The 22437-nt window shown below is 42.2% G+C and overlaps 1 protein-coding gene across 2 annotated transcripts in view; it reads right to left on the reverse strand.

Moving 5' to 3' along the window:
- cux2b (cut-like homeobox 2b) overlaps positions 1 to 22437 on the reverse strand; it is an 81152-nt gene that overhangs the window by 6516 nt on the left and 52199 nt on the right. For both annotated transcript variants that reach the window (XM_026320982.1, XM_026320983.1), the window contains exons 4-15: positions 19855 to 19933; positions 11074 to 11214; positions 9504 to 9663; positions 8952 to 9031; positions 8474 to 8540; positions 4281 to 4329; positions 3468 to 3572; positions 2741 to 2932; positions 2562 to 2620; positions 2422 to 2470; positions 2092 to 2191; positions 1146 to 1775 (exon numbers count right to left, since the gene is read on the reverse strand). In XM_026320982.1, coding sequence (XP_026176767.1) covers positions 1146 to 1775; positions 2092 to 2191; positions 2422 to 2470; positions 2562 to 2620; positions 2741 to 2932; positions 3468 to 3572; positions 4281 to 4329; positions 8474 to 8540; positions 8952 to 9031; positions 9504 to 9663; positions 11074 to 11214; positions 19855 to 19933 — 1711 coding nt within the window. The remainder of the gene's footprint in view (positions 1 to 1145; positions 1776 to 2091; positions 2192 to 2421; positions 2471 to 2561; positions 2621 to 2740; positions 2933 to 3467; positions 3573 to 4280; positions 4330 to 8473; positions 8541 to 8951; positions 9032 to 9503; positions 9664 to 11073; positions 11215 to 19854; positions 19934 to 22437) is intronic.

Genomic DNA, 22437 nt, shown 5'->3' on the forward strand with positions numbered 1-22437 from the left:
CTACAAACATGGCACAGGAAGCCATGAAGAAGTCAAAGATGAGGTCCAAGTAGATTAAAAGGTTTAGACATACACAGGTCCAGGAGCTAAGCCACCAAAACAAGACAGCATGATTACATCTGCTTTGCTCTTGAGTCAGTAGTACATCATAGTGTCGTGCTCTCCCAAATCCCTTAAACACTCTCAAAAGAACTTTTTCCACAACCTAGATCTTATTTGGGTAGCACTGGCTACATATGGCGACACATGTTTGACCATGTTAACTGAACCATCTAATTTCAAGACCAAACAAGGAAGAGGGTTATGGTTACCCTTCTGGTTATTTTGGTATATGAAGAATTACTTCATGTTTATACTTTAATCAGACTCCCTGACACCAAAGTCTGACATTATTGATGTATATTTTTCAGTTGTCAACAAATGCAATGAAGAAAATAAGGTTTATTTTTTATTTTTTATATGGGATCCTACACAATACACAATTAAGATCCTCAAGCACTGTAGCTTTGAGCAGATGTTACTCAAACAAAAAAAAGTAATGCATTTGTTTGGAACTAAAAATAATGAAATTATTTTTGCTGATTAATACACAATTGGTGCTCTAGTGAGCATTTACAGCAGTAAGATGGTGCCTGTGGGAATGTCTCAAATTAATTTACAGTGTTCGCATTCATGGTAATGAAGGAACATGTCACGCAGTGCACCCGTGTTGACGCTAACATAAGATTAGATAAACTTTATTCATCTGTCTGCTGTTGGTGGATCTGCAGGTAGACCATAAACATGAGGGGAGATCACAATGTATTTAGAAATCAATAGAGTTCCATGGTACAGAGAAGTAAGGTGTATCAGGCTGTCCACAAACACTGTACTTGTTAAATTAATTGTTTTGCTGTTTTTAAGAAATTTGCTGACAATAAGAAAAACATGAACTATCTAGTTTTCTGGTTTAACTGTCATTGGATGTATGTGTGATTGTTATGAAGGCAACTACCATCACTACTGTCCATATTGAGCTCTGCTGTAAAGTTGTATACAGTGGTGTCACAAGTGGCCAAAACTACAAAAGAAGTTACATATCCCATTTGTTCCCATCTGAGGCAGCATGTTTTTCTAATAATCTCTGTCCTGTCTTTTCAACTCACCTCTCTGGCGGACCTGGATGGTCCTGAGTGCCAGGATGTTCTGTTCATCAGAGAGAAACTGCTTCATCTTAATAAAAGGTTCTTTGCCTTTCACAGTCAGCTTCCTCCAAGGTTTAGGTCTTGCCAGGATCTCACTAACTGAGCCCTGAGAGAGCCCCAGCACATAGTGGCCAAACACACGTTGGCCAATGTTATGCTTCAGCAGCTGCTCCTTCACCTGGAACGCAATCTCAGCCGTGTCCAGTTGGTCCTCATCTCCTGCAGTTGAGCTGCCGCTTTCTGACTGGTCGCTGGGCAAACCAGCATCAGCACTGCCTGACCCTGCAGACCCTTGAGTGGCGGACATGAGGGCAACTTTCGCTGCATAGAGGGCAGTTGGAAAAGCCATGAGGCCCTCCTTTTTAAAGTGTGGGGAAAGGAGCTGTTTGTGAAGGATGTGGTCTCCTGACAGTCGGTCCCCAGAGCATGGTGACACAGAGAAAGGGCGGGGGAGATCGTGGCTGGAGGAAGAGCCATCTATGGTGGGAGGGCCAGAGCTGGGAGAGGCACGGCCATCCACCTGAGAGGAGGATGAGTTGGAGCCAAGAGGTCTGCCTGTTTCCTTTCCTGCATCGTCAGACTGGTCATCATCTATGGACAGACAACACATTCTTACTCATCAAGCTTGTACAGAATACCTGTTGTTGTGTAGTCAGACAAACAAGTGATAACAGATATCTCATATATTAACTTGCTTCCTAGCCTTGAAAACCCAAACTCAGTTTATGCAGAGATTTAAGACTGGAGAAACTGATTGAATCTGACCAATAAGCACCAAGCAAACAGTGAACTGTGAGATGTTTTCAAAAGATGACTAAACTCACTGCCTCTTGAAACTTCAGAAGATTGTCCTTTAAACCATTTAAATCATGAGTCACAGACAAAATAAATGAAACATTTATTTTACCATTGCTGTGCAAAATTCGGGCCTTATCCATCAAGTACTTGTGAGATGGAAGAAAGGCCTCTTTATCCAACAAAAGAGCCTCTGCAGCCTTGGCAGAATCCTATACACACAAAGACACACAAAAAAAGCTGTTAATTTTCGATTAATCAATTACAGTGGCTGCAGATATCCTTATAATGAATGACGATCATATGAGGCATTCAGTGGCAATGCTGTAGTTTTTCTTGGGTGGAACCAAGAAAACATTAAGAAGTCCAAGGTCTGCTTTGGTAAAGAAGAAGTCTGGTCTTTTAAATCTGCTGTATGAAGATGGTGTAGGAGCATATTTACCTGAGATGAGCTGCCATTTGCTGAAGCTAGCTTCATTACCTTTAGGATACTACAGAAAGAAACAAAAAGATGGACAAAGTCAATTTTTTGGATTAAAATAGTGAATGCGTTACACATTGTATCTAGACTAAAATCATCACCTGAGTTCAGTTTTAATCTCTTCATAGTCCATCTGGGATTGTAGTTTAGCTTCTAATCTCTGGAACGAAAAAAGAACAGCATGTTTTGTTTAATATTAATAAGCATCTCATTAATTTTCAGAGCCACTGAGGACATGTTGGTCATGTTCTGTCACTTCGCATGTGTAAGAGCCACTCACCTCAATAGCTTCTGTCTTATAGGCCAGCTGGCGTTCCAGCTCCAGGATCTGATTGGCTGATGTCTCCTGAACCTCCTGTAGCGTAAACTGCAGCCTCTGAATGTTTTCGAGAAGACGAAGGATTTCGCGGTCTTTAGCCAGCAGGGCGGCTTCCAGCTGGGAGGGTAACACCTCACCCTTCTCGTTCTTCTCCTGACAGGGTGAGAAGGAGAGGTGACGAAGGGTGTGAGAAGAAGAAAAAAAGTGATAAGGGAAGTGAGGAAGAGAGAAAATGTAATAGGTCTGCAAGGGAATCATGGCCTCTGCAGTGTTGATGTTATTAGGTTTAAGTGAGGGAATTTAACTTGGATAAAAGATGATGAGTTAACAATCCATGTATTTTTATTCAGGTTTTCAGATCTGATGCAAGACTTTTATACCAATTTATAACCTTGCACTATATGTTTGACAGTTATTATATATTAGCTTATATCTGTTTGGATTAAGCCAGAACTACAGTCATCAAAAGACTGATATAGATAAGGTACTCATAGTGCAGGAAATTAGACTTATTATTTTAGATTATATGTGATGCATTAGTAAACAAGCAGAATTTTAATGCTGTAGCTGGATGTCAGGGGACTATTTGCAGTGTGTCAGATACAGATGGTAAGGTTATTTTTAACCAGAACTGCTTAGATGGAAGTCAAAAACACAAGCATTTCACATGATGTCACATTATGCTTACCCTGCTAGTGCCCTCTGCTGGATGGCAGTTCCCTGCGGAGGCACCCTGGCCACTGGCTAACTGCTCCTTAAGCCTCTCTACTTCTCTCTGAGCCATTTCTGCTCTCTGTGCACAAACATGGTATCACAGTGTTCACACGGTGTCACAGCTTTCATGCACCTGCCACATCAGTTGGCTAATGAGATGATCGAGGTGAGAGCATATACATAAATCAAAGGAGGCTCCTTCACTCAGAAATTTTAGAGCTGAGTGAAAACCTGAGCATGGGCCTGAGAAGACGAGCGCAGCCACTGTTTTTTTTCTGCTGAGGGGGCTGTTTAGTCAGCCTACTTTATTCCCCAAACTGTTTACCTGCTCTGTCACACTCGGCCTGCTAATTAATGATTCATTTTGAGAACATTTATCTAGGAGCTGCTGGCAGAAAGCAGCAGAGTGAGAAACAGAGTGTAAAAGAGAAAAGCAGAGAGGAGAAGAAAGGATCAGAAGAAAAAAAAAAAGGTATCACCAGGATAGGAAGCAATCAAGGCAATGAGATAACTAAGAACCCTGGCGTTCAGCGCTCAGGCATCAATCGCGCATGGCAGTCTCCTGTTCTCTGCTGAGTGGAATCGTGCTACCATTGCGCGCCCACCGATGAAAGCTCGGGTTTACGCTCACTAATCACACACTCAGGGTAGGGGAGGTGGAAGGGGGATGAAAGGCGGGGGCATAGGACGGAGGGTGTCTAATTAAAGCCAAGGCTTGATTACAGGAGTGATTATCTTAACGAAGGAGTACCTCAATCAGAGAAATGCAGAGGAAGACTGTACTCACCTGGTTTGCTTTTTCAAGACTCTCCATGATGGCATCAACCTGCTCTGCCCTGGAACACAGACACCCAGACAGAAAAACACAGGGATACTGAGAAGATATTCCTTCTCTTCAGTAAACAGCAATCACACAGACACCAAGACCAATTATAAAACAGGGCCACTGGTTAAATGGCCTAAAGTACATTCTGAAAAACATTGCCATCTTTCTGCATCTATATTTAGGAAATTCAAACCAAGCCAGCCTGCTTGGACAGGAAATGTCATCTTCTAAGAACAGATCTAGAGGAAAAATACTGGTATATAAATATTTCAAAGGTGCAATATTGTGCTATATTTTTGCTCATTTTTGGAAAGTAATGAGCCACCCCTTTTAGCTCTGCAGTTGCTAGTGTAACATGCAGGCAAATTTAGATAGCCATTGGAGTGTACACACAGTGCATGGAAGGCTCCACATCTATTTAGGATTTAAAAAGGGAGTTGCTGTTGTGCTGCACTGTGAAGTTTTTGTTTTACTGTGGCTGGTAACAATAATTATCCAAGCTTGGCAACTAGACTGCAACCCTGCACATTCCTAAAAGGGCACTTCATGTCACACAGAGAAACACCACCAAAGTCTACAGGCCTGTAAGTGCTGAACAGTTAGCACCTCCGTGTTTACACAGTAACTAGGAGACAACTTCCTGAGCAAACTGAAATGAAATGGTGTTTTGCTTGTTGAAGTAATTCCCTGCACAGACCACAATATGTGCCGGTATGTTTCAGCCATATTATCACACAGATTTGCTAATAAAGGACAGTTTTATTCATTAGACCTATAACCTTGCACTACTCTCAGCCACACACTGACATTGATTAGTCTGAGTCGTCGGAAATATTTTGCCACATTTATATCACTCATGTTATGTCATGAGAAAAAGAAACTCGCAGCATAACATAACACACCACCACAAACTACAGCCTCCAAAACGGCCGTACAGTTGAATCTGTCTGAATAAAAACTACATTACATGCTAGACTGCATTAGTTTTAGCAAGGTGTACCTTAAAAAAAAAAAAAAGTCAGTGACTGACTGTATCAGGGCTAGCATTTCAGTACCATAAATGCATAGCTGCAGCCTTCTTTAGAAAAAATTAGGTCCACATGCTCATTGGGTTATCACAGCTCCATAAGACATACAGTGCATTCAGAAAGTATTCAGACCTCTTTGCTTTTTTCAATTTTGTTATGTTGCAGCCTGATGCTACAATTGTTTAAATGTATTTTTTCTCATTAATCCACACTCAGTGCCACATGATGACAAAATGAAAACTGAATTTTAGAAATGTCTGTAAATTTATTAAAAAGGACAAACTGAAATATCACATTTCAGACGCTTTGTAACAACATGTGAAAATTAGCTCAGGAGCCTCCTAATTCTCTTGATCATTGCTGAGATGTTTCTACACCTTGACTGGAGTCCACCTGTGGTAAATTACATGGATTGGACATGATTTAGAAAGGCACACACCTCTCTATAGAAGGCCTCACAGCTGGCAATGCATATCAGAGCAAAAACCAAGACATGAGGTCAAAGGACCTGCCTGCAGAGCTCAGAGACATGACTGTTTTAAGGCACAGAGCTGGGGAAGGCTACAGAAAGATCTCTTCTGCACCAAAGGTTCCCAGGAGAATCAGTGGCCTCCATGATACTCACATGGAAGAGGTTTGGCACAACCAGGACTCTTCCAAGAGCTGGTCATCTGGCCAAACTGAGCAATGGGAGAAGGTACTTAGGAAGAGAGTTGACCAAGAGCCTGATGGTCACTCAGACTGAGCTCTGACTGGGGTGTTTTTCAGCAGCAGGGACTAGGAGACTGGTCAGGGTTGAGGGAAAGCTGAATGGAGCAAGCACAGAGACATCCTCAATGAAAACCTGTTCCCCTGCGCTCAGGACCCCAGACTGGGCTGAAGGTTCACCTTCCAACGTGACAACAACCCTAAGCACACAGCCAAGACAACACAGGAGTACCCAAAAGGACTTAAGACTGTAATTGCTGCCAAAGGTGCTTCGACAAAGTCCTGAGTAAAGGGTCTGAACACTTATGGAAATCTGATATTTCAGTTTGTCCTTTTTAATAAATTTATAAACATTCCTAAAGTTCTGTTTTCTCTTTGTCATTATGTGGCACTGAGTGTGGATTCATGAGGGAAAAAATGAATTTAGTTTAATTTAGAATTGTAGTGTCAGGCTGCAACATAACAAATATGATAAAAGTGCAGGGGTCTGAATACTTTCTAAATGTACTATATTTCAATAGCTACAGAAAAAACCCCAAATTAAAATGATTCATTTAACTGTTCAGTTCTAATTTATGTGATGTGGTGCTGTTTCATACTTTATCCATTATACTTGAAATGTTAAATCCAAATGATTCCCTACCAATCTTCTTATTAACACACGGACTAACAAATATCAGAATCAACCTTAAGGACTCCCCAAGTTTGTGTGTGTAAAGGTTGATGTAAACTCTTTTGCAGGTCATTGAAAATGCCAGATACCTTGACCAATACCGATAACCTGACCTGAGTGTCCTCAGTTGTATCCATGGCCCTGTACCAGTGATCCATTCATTGGTAAAATGACAGCTTCATATGCTCATATTGATTTGAGTCCTCAGAACTCTTCTGAGACTGAACTCCAACTTGCCTCCATACATCTGACAATCACAGTAGTCTAATTTAAACAGAAGCTCAGCAGGATTATTCATGAGGTTTGTTTGAAGTTCAACAGTTTCATTTTGTGCACATGGGACCTGATTTTCAAAAGGTACATACTGATGAAATAACGAGGATGCTGCGATTGATTTAAATATGCACATAGGTTTCTCGGGTTTAGGGACACAGTAGTGCTTTTTTCCAAAAGAATAAACTGTTCAAAGAACATTTTAGAGTTTTAAAATTCACATCACATTTAACTACATTAAGCCAAACCTTCACTTTCTTTCATGTTTGCACCTAACTTCTCCTACATTGTCTCACATCAGGCTATACGATTGCCAAACATTAGTTATTCAATAGAATCACTGTGGCATAAACACTCAACAAAGCAAAATACAATCCTCCAATATTCCCACACTGAGGCTGTCTCAAGCCAAACCTATTCTGGGCATTAATGGTCATGAGTGTTGTGTGGTGCGACCCTGACTTCAGAGGGTCTTGCTATGCCCAGATCCCATCAATAAGACCAGGATAGATGGCGCCCTGCTGACAGCAAACACTAACAGGTGTCAGCTCCACGTTTAATGAACTTGTGCAGTACAAAAAATGTTTTGTATTGATTACCTGCTCAGCTACTCAAGCTAAGGCAGACAAATAGTATTTATTATCAACATTGAGGAAACAGTCAGTGAGAGTAATAGAGGCCGGCCCAGTGTTCAGAGACCGGGGGTCAGGGAGGCATAACTGCAGCTGGAGTTCAGGGGTCAGTGGTGCTATTGTCAACCTAGAGGAACGTGAAAGGGTGAAACACACATGCACAGAGACACACAAACACTGTGTGACAAACCACATAACTGAGATGGTTTTTCAAACTGCAGCTGCACGCAAAAGGTAAGACCAAACTGAAAATGTGTCCAATCCAACAAAATGGATGGCAGTGGGTCTAGAAACATCAGTTCAATTGCGCCATGGATTAAGCCTGGGAGAAAATCCATTAGCAGCGGCTGACTGTGCTCTGGAGCACAACCCAAACAAAGGAGTGTTTACTTTGAATGTCTATCGACATCCTTCATACAAGCTCAGATTCATTTCAGGCATGCGGTGGATACATTGCGCTCAAAGAGCAGGACAAGGTAGAGTGTTTTCTGAAGCAATTTTTAAATGGAGCAATTCTTCTTGAGGGCTGTCAAGGCCCAGCTGCCAGTGAAGGCAAACACAGACCTTTCTCATCGACCTGCATTAGCGGCTGAGTCACTCTCACTCTCTGCCTTTACAATGGCATTCCCCAACTCTACACTGGACATGAGTTTATGTAGGCAAAATAAAGAGGAGCAGCTTCAGCACTTGAAATGCTACAATGAGCTGGTGAGGGAGGCCACAGGGATGGCAGTGTGAAAAAGCCAGGACTGGAAGGAGGGCGGGGAAGATGTATCAAAGTTGTGTCAGAAATATGTGGTAAAGTAAACACAGACTAACGACAGAGAGGCAGACTCTTACTTGTTCGTCATCTCCTGGTTGTATTTACAGCGCAGGTCCAGCAGTTCTGTCTGTGCAGTGTTCAAAGCTGGTGACAGGCAGACAGGGTGAAATGAGATATGAACTAAAAAACACACACAAATGAACTTTGAACTTAATGATAAATTACTGAATTTATTCACCAATCCAATACATTGATATTTATAGCTGTTTTACATATTTAATATAAAATATGACTATTGACCATTAGATCAAATAGAACCAGTGAAGGGATCTCTAATAAAAGTCTCATCATTCATAAAAATTATACACAGCTGATATATATTGTCAAACACAAATTCCATCAGTAAAATTGTTCACTGAACTTTCATTTATATGATCAAGGCACCATGGGGCAGCAGCAGGGGGCACCATCCTCCAATTATACACATATCGGCTCTTTAATAGTTACAAATCAAACTGAACAGCTTCAGTGCTTGCTAGTGTTTAAACCACTTACATGAATGCAGAACCTTGATCTTCTCCTCAGCCTCTGACAGCCGGTCAGCCGAACTAACATTAGTGCTCTCCTCGTCCTCCCTGACAGAAGAGACTCCATCAGTCCCTTCACTACATCGTGGCCACACATTTGAAGCTACAATACGCAAACTCTACACTAGAAAAAATATGTCAATCTAAAACCCCACCCCACCTAGAAATGGTATGTGTAGCAGAGTTCGCAGATAAACTGGCCAAATGAAATTTCAAAGAACAATGCGTGAGTGTTGGGATCTTTTTGGACCCATGTTTGCTACAGTACATGTTAACCATTTTCACAGCTGTACTGGTGTACTCCACCATTGTCAGGTCCTCACTACAGCCCAAAAATACCCCTAAGTACCCCTAAGTAAAGTGAATAATATTTAATATTATTACTTTAATGAGCATAAAAACTATATTTAGGATATCAATGGTATATTCTAGATCATCATGAATTCAGAACCTTTGTGAGACACAATGTTTAAGAAGGTCTCTTTTAAGAAATATAAACCTAATGTCCACTGGCTCTCACCCTCTGTCTTCAGCTTGGTCCTGGTAGTTCTGCTGTGGAGAGCCTGGGGGCCCAGGAGCCAGTGTGCTGTTGGGAGTCATCAGGGAGGCCGGAGAGCTGGATTCTGGGGTTTCCTCTGGTGCTGCAGCCCCTGAGACTGCTGGACAGCCTTCCGTGGGCTCTGTGTGCAGGGAAGAAACCGGGACTATAGAGTTCTGATGATTTATTACTTATATGTGAAATAGTCATAATTAGATGAGGTGCATTCAATAAGGCACTTTTCTGGTCAGTTGCATGCAGCAGGTTGGGCATCCCCTTAACAAATAGCATCTTTTGATGATTTTTAAAGTAGGAAAGTTGCCAATACTGCCTCTATAGCACATCAAACATTAAACATCATTTTCAGCAAATATTAATGCATAGCTTCTTTTCAAGTCATAAGTTGAACAAAAATGAAAACATAAAAACATCATTGTGGCATATACAAAGGTTCATCATCTGTACTATTCTTTTTGTAGCCTGCTAGAAATATTTTAATTCTTTCATTTGGGATTTACTCCCATTCTTCTTTGAAAAAGGCACACCATCTTGGACTGTCTTTCAAATCTACCCACAGAGTTTCAGCTATATTTCAGTTAAGGAGCTGTGAGGGCCACTCCAAAACCTTGAGGTGGTCCACGGTGAATTTCGTAGTCTCTTTACAATCATTAGCCATCGTCTCTTCAGCTTCAGCTTTTTTTTACTGACAGTGTGATGTTTGGGTTCACAATTGTGAGTATTTAGAGGAATCAATTCTTCCCCCCAGCGTTTCCGGTGCCACTGGCTGCAACACGACCCCAAAGCATGACAGCTCTTTTCATGAAACGCTGCTCCTTTTTATTGCCAAACATACCTTTTGTAATTGTGATTGTGGTAATTGTGGCCAAAAAACTATATTTTAATTTTATCAGGCTACAGCACTTGATTCCAAAATGCATCAGCATTGAGTAGATGTTCTCTTGCATACTTCTGACGTTGGATTTGATGATGAGGAAGCAAATAAAGTTTGCTTTTTCAGACTCTTTACAAACCGGTGCACTATCACTCCTGTGTCTGCTAAATCTTCCTGCAGATTTTTTCCACTAAAATGTGGGTTTTAATAAGCCCTTCTACCCAGCTTACAAACAGCCGCTTTATAGGACCTATGGTGCTGGGTGTTTGCACAAGGTTTGAAGAGCTTAAAACTGGCACCAGCTGACACTTCCTAAGGACAGTTGACATGGCTCAGGCCTGATGAGCTAATTCAACAGTCTGAGGTCTTGTTAAAGAAATTTGACAAGTCTTAGCATGCCCAAACCTTTTTTTAAATTTAATTAAGTTTAAGACATGAAATGTAAGTATACATTTATATTTGCTGAAAGTGCTGTTTATGTGCCATATCCCAGAGAAATCATGTCGGCAACTTTCCACTTTAAAACAAAAAATCACCACTGGTCAAGAGGTGCCCAAACCTTCACTTCCAACTGTATACAGCAGCAGCACTTTCGGTGCCATACTATAAAAACTGCATTAACAAAGTACTGCTTCCTGACATGTATGATTTGGGCCTGACCTGTCTTTTCAAGGCACTCCAGGTGTTTCTTCCAGTGCCCGCTGATCTCTCGTACAAGGGCCTCACTGTCTGGGGCCGAACTCTGAAGCTGCTGCAGCCTTTCCTCCAGGGTGTGTGAGGCCTCCAGCACTGGGGCTGGATCTGTGAGAAACAGACACAAACAAATCTCTGTAGAAAGAACTATTAAGATTCACATGATATCAAGACACTCCTACTTTTCAAAAAAAGCAAAATAGCTGTTTTACTGTGCGTGCTGGCTGTAAAGCACATTATAGAGTTTTCCGCAAAGCAGTTCCAACAGAGGCAGACTATTCCACTGAGACTTGTTTTCAAGGAGTGACTCTTAAGACTTTACCCACTCAGGCGCCTTTGAAATTTTCACAGGCTGGACCTAATAACACAAGTGCTGTTCTGACCCTTCACATGTACAGAATCAAATCTAATGAGCTTGTTCACATACTGATGAATGACAAAGATGACAAAAAGATTGCCATGAAAATGTGACAAAGTCTTAAGTCCCAAGTATACACCTAGGCAAAGTGTAGAAAAAGTCTGCTCCTGAAAAGGGGGTTAAAAAAAGAAAAAAAGCAGGATTCTTTAGCACAACAGAGGAGCTGTTTTGCAATGCATGCGCGGCAGCACCGGGCCCATGGGGCCAACTAGGAGGCTGTTTCTCAGCTAACAAGTCTCCTCTGTATCATTTGATCATTTAAATTATTATGCCAGGAATTCTCAGGAGGCAGCTCGGCACTCCACATCACAGGGCTGTTTTTAATCTTCCCCTTCCCTTTCTTCCCCTCCCGAAAAGTTCAACAGCTCAGAGAGAGAGAGCTGCTCCTGTTGTGTACCTGCCTGCCGAACACCAAAGGAGGTGACTTCTAGTGCCAAAGCACAGAGAGGGATGCTCAGGGGAGCTCCTTGACAAGGGGGGAGGTAAGATGTAGAGCCACGTGCACACATGTACACCCTCTCTCTCTCTCTCTCACACACACACACGCACAAACACACCGCAGCCCTTCAAAACTCTAAAAGAGGAGGAAAATCGCTGCTTTGCTGCACAAACTTTTCTCCCTCAGCTTTCATCCACTCATCTTAGACTTCTGTGTGAAACCCAATTGGATCCCTTCTTCAGTATGGGCACCGACTGAAGTGACTTTTCATAAGAAGTTAGAGCCACAGCCATTTAAACTTTGCCAGATGCCACTGAGAGAATGCAAACTCTGAGCTGACAGGCCACAAAAACAAATGCTCATCAGAGAGCCAAAACTTCTGCAATATGCAATTTGTTGAAACCCTGGACATACATTGCAGCTCGCTATATCTGCATTTTCATCAGACAAACATTTTTGGCCATTTAATTGATTGAGCTATTTTTCCCAAGACCGTTTACAGTCAAACATTGTCTGCATCCATTGTTACACCAACTGTGGAGATATTGCATCAGTCACAAGGGACATCACTATTAAGAGCACAGCTCCTCTAAGACAAACTGGATGACTTAAAGCACTGCTATTCCATCGACCCACTGTCACAGAAATCACTTTATCAGCCTCTTTCCCATATATCCTTTCAACTTTTAATGATCAAAGGACAGAGATTATAGTAAGGGATCTCTCACACATGGACAAGTCAGGATTATCAATCAGTGGCAGGGGAGGAAAGTGAAGTCAAATTTAAAGTGAAGGGATATAACTTAAGTCTGTATACAAAATTAACCTTCGTCAAAGCAGAACAGCAGGGAGCCCTCCAAGGGGCAGGGATCTACAGTTACTGAAGGAAATCTAGAAAGAGTGCTGATAACCTTAGAAAATAGAGCTACTAATTGATGTTGTTAATAAGCAGCACTAGAGATTTTTTTTTAGAGCAGCTCTGATGGTAAATCCACACCATAAAACCTGGAATGTAAGAGGAATTCAACACTAACCCAACTGCTTCCATTCCTGTTAATCAAAAAATATAACGCAGCTGATGAGGCATTATGTACATGGGATGAGTCCCATCACTCCTGGTGCAAATAAATGGTTCACTTTTAATTCATCTCTTATCTTAATTATGGATGATTGGATGTCTGGGCTGAGGTCACAATAACTGATCAGGCAACAGGCAGCTCGTTTAAGCTAATAAATCACAGGACACTTAATACATCATTTTCCCTGCTGAAACAGGCCTGACTCTGGAGGAATCGCAGCCACTGAGGAGAGTCTCACAAGAAGGTTTAATATCGTCAGTGGACAAACATGCACTGTTCACTCAGTGAGAAGCTCTGTGGCACTAAAGAATAATTCTGGCTTAGTGCAACTTGTGTGATTTTTTTCTTTTAAGTTTCGACCACCATTTCTATCAGTTATAATAACATTTTACCTGCCAAAGTAATTGCTGAAATCCGGGAGTGTGGTGATATTGCTACAACAAAATCCAATGAGGGAAGAAACTGGAGCAGTCAGAGGGTCTGACAGGTTGTAAACCAGCTAACAGTTTATACAGATTTAAAACTAATTTATTTGGAAGTAAACTGGCAAGTGTGCACATCTAAAATGAAGTGTAAAACTCTACAAAATTGAACCAGGGAGTCTGAAAATTGTAATGCATGTTTACAGCTGACAGGTTGGGGATTCACTTTATTGTGTATCTTCTGTTTACAGCCTGTCTAAGTACTTCTCTTTCTTTCTCCATCTGACCCCTTTTTAGTGATGTCATTATTATAAATGACCATATAGACAAAACTGAAAAATACAGAGAATGTGTTTAGGTAAACCATAGGGGGGTCTATGACATTAATTAGTTCTATCCACAAATCTTCAGAGATGGAAGAGATTCAACTAGACTGTAAAAATGACCTTAAAAGAGTATAAAGTTTAATGCTACTTACTGGAAATACTAAATAAACCTCATCACCCATTGAAGGGTTAACATAAAATACTGTATTTGCTAAAGAATATGGAGGGTTATGGATGGTTTCTAATTTGTGTTTTGTATTTATGATGATTTACATTTGTTTTTTATTTTTTTGTATCAATTAGGAGTCAATTTTGTTGTAGAAAAAGTGTATTAAGAAGATTTCAGTATGTATGATAACCTGTAAGTCACAAGGACTGTATATAAGGAAAGTAGAAGAAAGCAAGGTAGAAAAATAAACCATGGGGTACTGGAGGTGATTGTGATGGACCTAAATTGAAGCTCATGTTGCCCTGCAATTTGCTTTGTGTTAGTGTCTTAGTTAGAGATTACAATGTTATTAATACCAGCAGAATGGAAAATAAGAGCCAAGCTGTGATAAACTCTAACCTTGCTAATAGCCAACAAAAGTTTACATGATTTTTTAATTGTTTTTGCACTATCTCAGCAGCACTGATACTGAGTTTCATCACTTTGGCTGTGCAATAATGAGGCTGCCACACTGTAGCTGCTATATTGTGGTCAGTGTGTTGCCGTTTCTCTGGTGTTGCGCAACTTAAGCATGTGGCAGTTATGTTATCTGGGTGAGCCTTCAGTCCAGGGTGCCAGTCTGTCAGAGGCTGGACGGTTCAGCAAACTGCGGGTGGCATCGGGTAGGATGGTGCACAGGTTCAGGATGTGTGTGTAGGTGGGTGGGGGTGGACCAGAGTGCTGCGCGCCAAGACAAGCAGGTGTGTCGGGGCGGTCCGTCTTGGCTCTGTCAGCGATACACCATCATTAGGCGGTGTGAGCGCAGCAGGGTGCACCATTATGTCTCCCTGGGCCCTGTGTAATTACGCTCTGACATAATTAACCCAGCAAGCCCATTAGCCAAGCATTGGCTGGCTGAAGAGAGGAAAAAAAAACGCTATAATTATTTGTTGTGCGCATGTTAATGAGGCCAGCTGTGTTCCCATCATACAACACGAACAAATTAATTTACAAGGCTGTGCTCCAAGGTTTTTTTCTTTTCATTCAAAACAGTCTTGTTTTTTTTTTTTCCCTGAGTGGACTTCAAGGTCCATAAACATGCTCTGCCGCTGCTGCAACAAACAGTAACACTGCTGTAATATTGTTGTCAAGGACCAAAACTAGGTTGACACGACAGTCTTTACTTACAAAGTGATATAAGGTATGTAGGATAAATTGGTGCCTCTTCTTCTACCTGTCAAGGATTACTTTCGATAAGAAAAAGCCAAACCGCTTGCAACAAATTCATAAACATGACTTTTCTGTTTGTGGCACATCTTAAACAATAAGCATTTGATATTCAGATAGCAAACTGAAGTCTCACTTTACCTTGATGTGACAGAAGGAGTGAGAAAATACTAAAATAAAAAGAAAGGTGGAATGAAAAAAAAATGATTGTGGGAAACAGCGGCTTTTGTGTGTGCACAAAACAAAGCTGAAAGAGAAACTTCTTAACCTGTTCTTTTTCATTGCTGTTCTATGTCTTTGACAGACTGAAGGACGGAGAAGGAATGACATCAATACTGAGACATTTTAAAGCGTGCAACAAAAAGTGGAGCCAGAACTAGATAGCGTTTCAAATTAACATGAGATACTGCAGTGAAAAAAGTGCAGGTGACATCCAAACTAAAATTCACCTGAAAATATGTTAAAGTAAAACAATCTACCTCGCCATTTTTATTTATGAGACATGCAGGACAAATTGCAATGAATTGATATCATCATATATGCTAATAAATTGTCTTTACATTTTTGAATCCCATGGTTACTGTAGTCCCATCGGCTCTGAGGCACACATACATGAACACAGAGGTACAGACATTCCTGCACACATACAGTTGATGTCTTTTAAGAGCACACTCTCTTCTGGTCCCTCTGGGCTCTCCTACTCCACAGGGATCAGTTGGAGAGGCCCAGCTCTTTTATGAACATAATGCATTATTAAGCACCTCAAACATCTCCTGGGCCTTTGTTTATTACTGCTCTTATTAATCACTTGTGCATAATCTCGTCCCGCCCAGAGAGCTTTCATTTTCCATCAGCTTTTATACGCCCTTATTTTCCAACAGACTGCCACAAACACACATGGCACTCCTCCTCCGTTCTCATCCTGACTGCAGGTACTCAGCTGCACACTTACAATAAAGCCAGCTCACTATGCCTTGCAGGCCTCTCTTGCTGGTGCATGCTTATGTATATAGAGGGTTGCAGAAGGACAACTATTCTTCATGCATTTGAATGACTCTAAATTACTAAGGTCAGTGCCATCTTTTGGAATAATCTCATAGCCGACGGTAACGTCTGATATGAATATGTGAGGCACTTACAACCATCTCATAACACGAGTCAACATGTTCTTAATGTGACAGAAAGCTGCTTGTACTTGTGTCCTGGTCCGCAGTACTGGTGGTCACCACTAGCATGCACTGTTGCCATAAAAGTTCCACTATAGTGCATACACACACACACACACGGTATAGGCGTTGCTCGCACACACACACACACACACACACACACACACACACACACACACACACACAAAAAGAGTGGTGTATTCAGATCAGAATCTTCACAAACTCTCAGTGAGCTCCCTGCTTAGATAAAAGGAGATATGTTCTAAAGGAGAGAGAGAGCAGGGTGGATCCTGAGGGATAAGTGTGTGTACTGAGTGGAGGCGAGAAAGCGCAAACACCTGGAGCGTCAGTCTCAGGGCTACGCCCCTGGCGACAGGGCCTCACTGCTCTCACAGAGGTGGCAACAAACGCTGATGTTCAAACGCCACTCACAAGTGCACACACGCACACACACACACACACACACACACACTCCAGGAGAGAAGAGCAGAATGAGACAGAGCGAAGGAGAGGAAGAAAAAGGCTGAGGAAGCTAGGTGCTTCTCTGGGAAACCAGTGAATTTGGGCAGAAGCTGCTGTTTTTCAGCATTCAGTGATCAGGATGTGTTTATCTGCACTGATCAAAAACCGTGCGGAGGTGATATAAACATTGTTAGGGAAACACTGTTAACAGGCCTCTTTCAAGCCCCAGACTGGGTAGGAGTTACAGTGCACAGCATGGGGAGATGTCACAGGCAAATCAAAACATAGAACACTAATGAAAGACTCCAGTGGATTGACATCTCAGCTTAGGGGCCTCATAAAAGGCAAGAGGAGAGAGAAAAAAAGTACTTCAATCACTTGTATCAAGAAGTTATTTCTGCTCAAAGTTGACTGTTGCTATTGAACAGGAGCATTATCCTACATTAACAAAGCTGGAATCACACTGGAATCTCACAAATGTAATAGATATGTTATTTGTATTCAATACTGAACTTGGCAAAGTGGATAACTGATATGTGACCAGATGTTAATGATAGCCAGATACAACAGGTCACATATTGAGCTGCTGCCATGTGTGTCCCTCCCCCTCCTTTCCTTGCTCGCCTCTTGCATTCATTAACTCTGCCGTTGGCCTGCTCTGATTGGACAGACGACCTTAGCTTTGGTGCACAAATGAGCACGCACACACACATTGAGGGAGAGGCACTTTTAAATGAAATAATAGGAGAGAAAAACGTCCTGCAATGAATAGTAATAACTGCATTAAGATTAACGAGCACAGCGTGTAAAGAATAATTGCATCTGTCAAAAGATTAAAAATACATGAGCTGTAGCGTTTGTTGGGGGAATGGTAGGAAAGCTCACTGTTGTGTTTGAGGGGCAGAGAGAAATTAAGTGGGGCTACAGCCAAATGACTGTCCTCCGGTGTACCTGGAGTCATCCATTCTAGCAAGTGGTGGGCAGTAGAGGGGGGGACTTGTGACCTTGGACACCAGCGGCAAGATGTACAGTGACAAACAGGCACAGGATACAGTAGGCTCTCCTAACTGATGACAGATACCGCAAGGGACAAACACACAAATGCTCGTATTGCTCTGGTTTCTGCTCGCTTGCAGTTGGATACGTACAAACGGTGTGTGGCAATGAGTGCAACTAACGTCAGGATCAACCTACAGTAGGTTTTTGCCTTTTGAGATTGTGCCTGATTAGGTGAGTCCTTGTGGAATTGCAACTGAAAGCCATTGCAGACTAAAGAGTAAATGACTTCATTTATTTATCACCTCTGAAAAGAAAAGCATCACAACATACTGTAACTTAACAATGGATCCTATCCGGTCATAACTTGCCAACTTCACCACTTATAAACAGGTGATCGGGAAGTTGGTGCCAGGGCCCAGCTACAGCCGTCAGCACTAACATTTATACATGCTGCCATCATTCTTCTTTTGTTTGGCATGTTTACAGTTCTGCACAGAACGGTGCTCTGGGCTCCTAGAGGTCAAAGTCATAAAACAAATTAAACAAAAAAAAAAAAACTGACACGGCTGTCATTTTTTGTTGGTGTATAGTTTAGTACCCCATATGTTATGTAGGGCCATTATTGGGAATTACTGAAATGACTAAGCCCAGTAATGTACCACTTCTTAGACAATTTCAGGGGGTGGTAGTAATTAGTAAGTGTTTACATCCCCAGCACTGTTTTTTGTCATATCACCTCACTGACCTTTGCTGAAAAGCAAAACAACTAGATTCCCCCTATATGAGCCTCAGTGACACAGGCTCCATCTTTATAAGTAAAGTCAGCTAGAGCTAGGAGGCTGGATGTGCTAACGTCACCTGATATAACCCGACACAGGAAGGTCTAACACTGAATACTCAACATGATGACACTCAGAGACAGCTGAGAATTCATACACCTGATGTAAAGAGTCAGAGAGGAGAAAGAAAAAAAAAATCAGGTATCTTGAAATCAGAAGCTACAGCATTTTTTAAATATATACAAGCTAATGTTGGGTGACAGTGCCTTTTCTTTATATTTAAAGCCTTTGTTTCCCAACATAACAACTCTTAGTTGACTCTATTCTCTACTTGAGAAGGGTATGTGACAAAATATGTCCCACAAGACACTCTTGGACTTGAATTAAGGTCTTGATATAAAAGGTATAGGTCAGAAGATCAAACTGAATACATCTTCAAAGAACGATATTTCTTATCAAGGAAATAACTCCATTCAAAGTGTTTGTGTGTATGTGTATGTGTGTGTGTGTGTGTGTGTGTGTGTGTGTGTGTGTGTGTGTGTGTGTGTGTGTGCATGGTGGCGCAATATCAAGCAGGGGACTTCAAGGAAAAATGGAGACCTTTAAAAGTCAGTGGCTGTCGCTATTTCTCTGACGCAGACTTTTATCTTGTATTCATTGAATCTGTAAACAGCATTCTCTACTCCTGCCACAAGTGTTTCTCTGATCTAGACTGAGATTGGGCTGCGTTTTGCTGCTGTCTCCTGCAACAAAGAGCAATACAGTACATGTGCTCTGCCACTGAAATAACAACTGAATAAACACACAATATGCCTTTCCCCGCTCTAACTTGCTGCCCCTCTCTCCCTTTTCCCCCCATTGGCCTCATCAGGCCTGTGTTCCACACGAAGCCAGACTTCAATTGGGATTTTAATTGGCCCTCCACAATCAACAGCAGAACTCCTCAAGGATGTGTTCGCTCCTCAGCCAAGCTACACTCAAGGACCAGTGCTGGGTTTTAAAGTGGCCTCATGCAGAGTTTTGGAAACCACTTTGAAAGCACAGACTTTGAAAAACAGATTACAGGGTATATGGTATTATGTATCTTTCCATTTCCATACATGACAAGAAAATTACTTTATAAGCTCTGTGTGTATACAACAAGGGCTGGTGCCAATGATATGGGTATAGGTTTGAAGGGAGGAAGAGTCTTCTAGAAGAAATATTTGTGAGCGTGGTGTTGTGCTGCTGCTGCTGGTGTTGTTTGTGGAGATGCACATGTCTGGTCCTAGTAGGAAACTCACCTGGGGCCTCGATAAGCTGTTTGTAGATTCCCAGGAATGCAGACTCTGCCTCCTTACTGCGCTTGTTCAGTGCAACCACCTGCAGGGGAGATGACACCATTACGGTTAAACATGGACTGATATAATCCTGACATAACAACGTGCAGCATATTTTACATTTCAAATATTCAGCTGAAGCTTTTCTACAGAGCAGATAACACTTAAAATCTTAAACGGCTAACAGTGAATCAATAGTAACGAGAGCAAAGGTCAACCTCACAGCATCCTGCCAATAAATGAAACAAACACTTCTGCATGCCTCGTGTATGTACTGTATTGTCAGTATATACTGTACATGTAGAGAAACGCAGTGCAGGTCATATTTTCTGCAATGCAAAAGCTGTGTTTCTATTTAAGCACAGACAATTACAGGAACAAGCTGCAAACTATGACGATATCCCCTCTATTTAACTGCCAAGCTGCGACATGTTGCGAGGTGACATTTGGCCTGTTAAATGTAGGTGCTGGCGTGTGTGAGGAGGCTCGCCAGTGACAGTGGCCTGCATCACCAGCAGCACTCGGCACCTGCTATCCTCAGCTCAGCGGGTGACGCAAACCAATTAACGATTCATTAGGAGGGACAAAGAATGCGAATTATCTACCACCTGGCCCCATGGAGAGGGCACCTGCACTAGTGGGTATGTGGGTTATCCTGCTCCCAGCTCCCGCTAAGACCTCGGGCCTGTTTGTAAGTCAGGAGGACACGCTGCAGCTGCCTTTCAACATGCTCAGTTCTGTAACAGGATGTAAGATCAGTTTTGTCCAAATGACAATAAAAAGATCGGCCCAAATTCAAATTATTGTCATCTATTGTTTGTCATTTTGTCACTGCCTCAGTTGGATCATCTCCATGGACTCCACAACAGAGGGTCAACAGTGCGATATGGCTGAGTTGGGCTGCTGCTCGTCTATATAACTGCAATTCAAAAACATTCTTTTGCCAAGGTGGTAAGCACTTATGAGAATGGTGATGGTTGTGCTGGTGGTGGTGGTGTGTTTGGGCTGGTTAGTGGGGTTATAAATAAGATGTGTAGAAAACAGTGAGGAACAGGGAGCCTTTGATTTACTGGAAATGGCTGGTGTCTTCCCCAAGGAGGCATAACAACAGCATCATGTTTAAAGAAATATCATGAGGATCAACCAAATCCCCCCATCACTCCCACTTGGAGCAGCTCAGAGGAGTTCATGGAAAATGGAAAAGGCTGAAGCCCAATCAATACAGATGCAATAGTCTGCATCTCTCAGCCAGCTCCCTGCCACTACACTATGCTGTTGTTGCACTCAGCTATACCCCAATTTAAACACCAACCCGCCAATATCCTTACCCCCATCCCCACACCACCTCCCCTCTCCTTCCAGGACATGACATCAATGTTGGCATGGTTGACAAACATTGAAAATGTGTGAGGTTCGCTGGCCCCATACACAGATTTATGTGTGGGTTGTAAGTATATCAACAACTAGTGTTGTTTCAGCTAAGGTTTGCTTCAACCCTGCTGATGAGAGACTCGCTTTATATTTGTTTCTTTTCTGTTGTGAAGAGGAGCAATTTGGTGACCCAAAGCTTGTTTTCCTCTGCTCTCCAACGTGACAATGAGCAAACTTCCAGCAGCACTTTGTGACACCAAAACAATCTATTACCAACCTGAGTTTACACCTGAACTACATGGCCTCTACAGCAAGGTGGCTGAACCCACCACTAGTCATCAGCTTTTTGCTGGCCTGGCTTCCTCTGAAGAATATATATCAAATGAGGCCTCTGACTGCATATGTAAAAAGGCTGAGATCCTGTGAAGGCAACAGCTAGGGCTCCATCTTCCAGAGCTACACGGGGTCTCCTGGCCCTCCATCATTCTTTAACGAGAGAACACCGAGATTACCGCCACAATCACACCATTAACCTGCCTACAGATGCTAGCAGAGGCATCAATCACACGCTTGCCTGATGGCTTCTCACGTTAGCGCCTACTATGTGTATAGATACCCCCCTCCCCTACATACACACACACACACACACACAACCCACCCTTGCTATTATCAAAGCACTCTGAGGTGTCGTGCATAATATGGGCTGATCAGGGAGTCATCTTCATCTTCATGCTAATCCACCTTCAGCCAAGCACATGGGATTTCAGAGAAAGGTGTTTCATACTAACAAATACAAGCAGATAGGGCTGTTGTACAGAGAGGTATGGCTTGAGGAAGTACTACAACTGGTAAATCTCTTCTCCTCCTATGGCTGCAAGATATGGCTCTGGCCCTGGCTTTGGCTCACAGTGCATTCTTTGTTTTCACCCGTTTTGTGATAAAGGATATGGCCATCGAGGGAATGGGCTTGGCCGCAGGTTGATTTTACAAGCAGGAGTAAAGCCTGGGGCAGAGAAGCAAGAGAGAGACAAAGGAAACCTGTTAGCACTTCTCCATAACTCTTCATGTAGCAACAGAGTGGGCAGAGCACAGCCTCTGGGACAAGGCTGCTGGGAAATACTTACTGATAAGCCTTTGAGAATACTTACAGTACCTGCTAGTGAGTCTCTATGTGTG

This window comes from Mastacembelus armatus, chromosome 9, assembly GCF_900324485.2.
Source record: "Mastacembelus armatus chromosome 9, fMasArm1.2, whole genome shotgun sequence".
NCBI classification, from domain to species: domain Eukaryota; kingdom Metazoa; phylum Chordata; class Actinopteri; order Synbranchiformes; family Mastacembelidae; genus Mastacembelus; species Mastacembelus armatus.